This window comes from Arachis ipaensis, chromosome B08, assembly GCF_000816755.2.
Source record: "Arachis ipaensis cultivar K30076 chromosome B08, Araip1.1, whole genome shotgun sequence".
Lineage (NCBI taxonomy): Eukaryota > Viridiplantae > Streptophyta > Magnoliopsida > Fabales > Fabaceae > Arachis > Arachis ipaensis.
In genome coordinates, this window is record NC_029792.2 from 88,776,626 (window position 1) to 88,779,682 (window position 3,057).

The following is a 3,057-nucleotide window of genomic DNA, read 5'->3' on the forward strand; positions in this document are numbered from 1 at the left end:
ATGGGTAAAAGGGTGGGATATGCTGTCAAAAGAAGGTTAGAGGCCATGTGGAACAAAAAAGGGACCGTAGACGTTATTGACTTAAGCAACGATTTTTATCTAGTCAAATTCTATGCTAGTGAGGATTTTGACTTTGCCCTCATGGAGGGGCTTTGGAAGGTTTATGACCACTACCTAACTGTCAGGCTGTGGGAGCCAAATTTTAATCCACTAAGAGCTATAATTGACAAAATCACAGCATGGGTGAGGTTACCGGGTTTGCCGATTGAGCTTTATAACGGAACCATATTGAGGAAAATAGGTAATCTTATTGGAAGAACGGTAAAGGTTGATAATAACACAGCCAATCTGTGTAGAGGAAAATTCGCCCTGCTATGTGTAGAGGTAGATCTCACCAAACCTTTGATGGGAAAGTATTTGATTAATGGAGAAGAGTACCATGTGGAGTATGAAGGAATCCACCAAATCTGTTTTATATGTGGAAGAATAGACCATGATCAACAGCATTGCAATATAAGAAAAGAGAAAGAGGTGGCAGCAGGAGTGGAAAGCAGCGAACAAAGCACATATGAAAAAGAAGAAAATCAGTATGAAAAACAAAATGAGCAAATTGCAGAAGAACCAGCAATGGAAAATAATTTGAACAAAAAAGAGAAAAGCAAGCAAATTATGATAGAGCAGAATGACAACTATGGAGCATGGATGGTAGTGCAGAGGCCAAAAAGGGGAAAGAAGAATGAAGAAACCAAACAGGGAGGTGGATCAAGCAGAGCTAAAGAGAAGCAAAGCAACAAAGAAAACCAGTCCAGATATAGTGTTCTACAAGTGGAAGACTCGACACCAGAGCATGAGGAAAGGATTGAAGTAGCACAAGGAGAAGAGCAAGGAAACAACAATGATACTACAAAGGAAAACAAAACGACAAAAAGAGAAAATACACAAACAAAAAGAAGAAGAACGCAGAAAACAAACAGATCCAACCCAAAGGAAAAATAACAGAAGTGGATAATAGTAAAACAGGTAGTAAAGCTACAGGAAGTTCCTTGACAGCACCACAATACAAGAAATAAGGAGAAAGACAAATAGAAAAAAAAGCACACAACAAAGACCACAAAGAAGTCATTCACCATGAAGAAAATTGGGTAGAGGAAAATTTCTCTTCACCAACAATAATGGAAGAAGAGATTGCACCCTCAATCCAATCCCCACCAAATGAAAGAAAACCACCTGATCCCATGATCACAGATGAAGGAGGAAAGGAGATGATGGAGACAGAGAACGAAGAGAAAGATACACATCAAAGCTTACTTAAGGGAGTTGATTTTACAACCCCTGTCAATAGTGTGCTGAATGACACTCAGATGCACTTAGCCTGATGTGGTTTCTTATGTATCCTTTGGTTTTTATTTATTTTTTCGTTTCTGTTTAATGATTAGTTTAATTTGGAATGTGAGAGGTGCGGCTAGTGGTACTTTTAGACGCACTCTTAAAAATATGATAAACCAATACAAACCTGACATCACTATTCTTCTTGAAATTAAATGTAGTAGAGATACAGCCACTAGAGTTATTCAACATCTTGGTTTTACTAAATCCATAAGAGAGGAAGCTCAAGGGTTTGTGGGTGGAATTTGGATTCTCTGGAATAGGATGGACATTGACATCACCATGATGGAAATGCATAGTCAATACATACATGTTAGAGTTCAAGTCAACGGAGAGAAAGAAAGGTATTTAACTGCGGTCTATGCTAGTCCAAATAATCAAATCAGAAAACTTTTGTGGCCAAAGCTTGTGCACATTGCGAACTCAATGGCAGGAGATTGGCTCGTAGCTGGAGATTTTAATGAAATTAAGGAAGCATCGGAAAAGAAAGGAGGGGCAGCTGTGAATATCAGAGCTTGCAATATTTTTTCAAATTGGATCAATAGTTGCAGACTCATAGATCTAGGGTTCGTTGGCCCTAGATTTACCTGGAAAGGTCCTAAATGGGAAGGTCAAGACAGAGTCTTTAAGAGACTGGATAGAGCCCTATCAAACCACTTTTGGAGAACGAGATTTCATAAAGCGACTACTGAAGTTCTTACCAGAACAAACTCAGATCATCATCCCATCCTCATTCAGAATGTGAAGCTTATTAACGGAGAAGGAAAAAAGCCCTTTAGATTTGAGGCTATGTGGACTCACCATCCAGACTTTCAACACTGCCTCAAAGACAGCTGGAACAGAGATAATACACTCCCTTCGGCATTAAGAAACCTAAAGAATGATCTGCTGAAGTGGAATAAAGATATTTTTGGAAACATATTCAAAGCTAATAGAACTATATTGAACAGAATCACAGGGATCCAAAGGAGTGCCTCTTATGGAAATAACCCCTTTTTGGAGGAGTTAGAGCAAAAATTAAATAAAGAACTCAATGACATTTTGGATAGAGAGAAAACCTTTTGGATGCAGAAATCTAGGCAAAATTGGATTATCGAGGGAGATAGAAATACTAGATACTATCATACAAAAACCATCGTAAGAAGAGGAAAGAATAAGATTTTAAAGTTAAGAGATACAAACGAAAATTGGATAGAAGATGAAGATACCTTAAAGACTCACTGACGAACGATTGTCCCCAAGGGTGTATTGGTAAAGATTTTCTTCAATAAAATTGCGTTGCAAGTATAGCTCTACCAACAACAATCCTCGGGTGTCAAATTTAGAAGAGGGATTTGGTTGTCACAAGTTCAACCCTATTAAAACTAGATCTAGAGAGGAACAAGGGTTTCTCTCTCTAGAATCACCCAAGAACCAAAAACTAGCTAAAAATTATGTCCTAGTGTAAAATGATTGATCCCCCCTTTCCCTCTAGCATCCTTGGGTCTTTTTCCAAGCAAAAACAGCTTGAAATTGGGCCACATGAGCCTCAGAAATCGCCAGGCACAATTTCCTTTAATGAGGTCACGTGCAGCTTCCCACGCGTGCGCGCCATACGTGCATGCGCACCGATTGCTTTTGCGATCCACGCGTGCGCGCCAAGCGTGCGTGCGCATCGATAGGAATCTTCTG

At 39.3% G+C, this 3,057-nt stretch overlaps 1 protein-coding gene across 1 annotated transcript; it reads left to right on the top strand.

Moving 5' to 3' along the window:
• LOC107611257 lies at positions 1-996 on the top strand. Its single transcript, XM_016313206.1, has one exon. It carries the CDS (start codon positions 1-3, stop codon positions 994-996), a length of 996 nt encoding a protein of 331 aa, XP_016168692.1.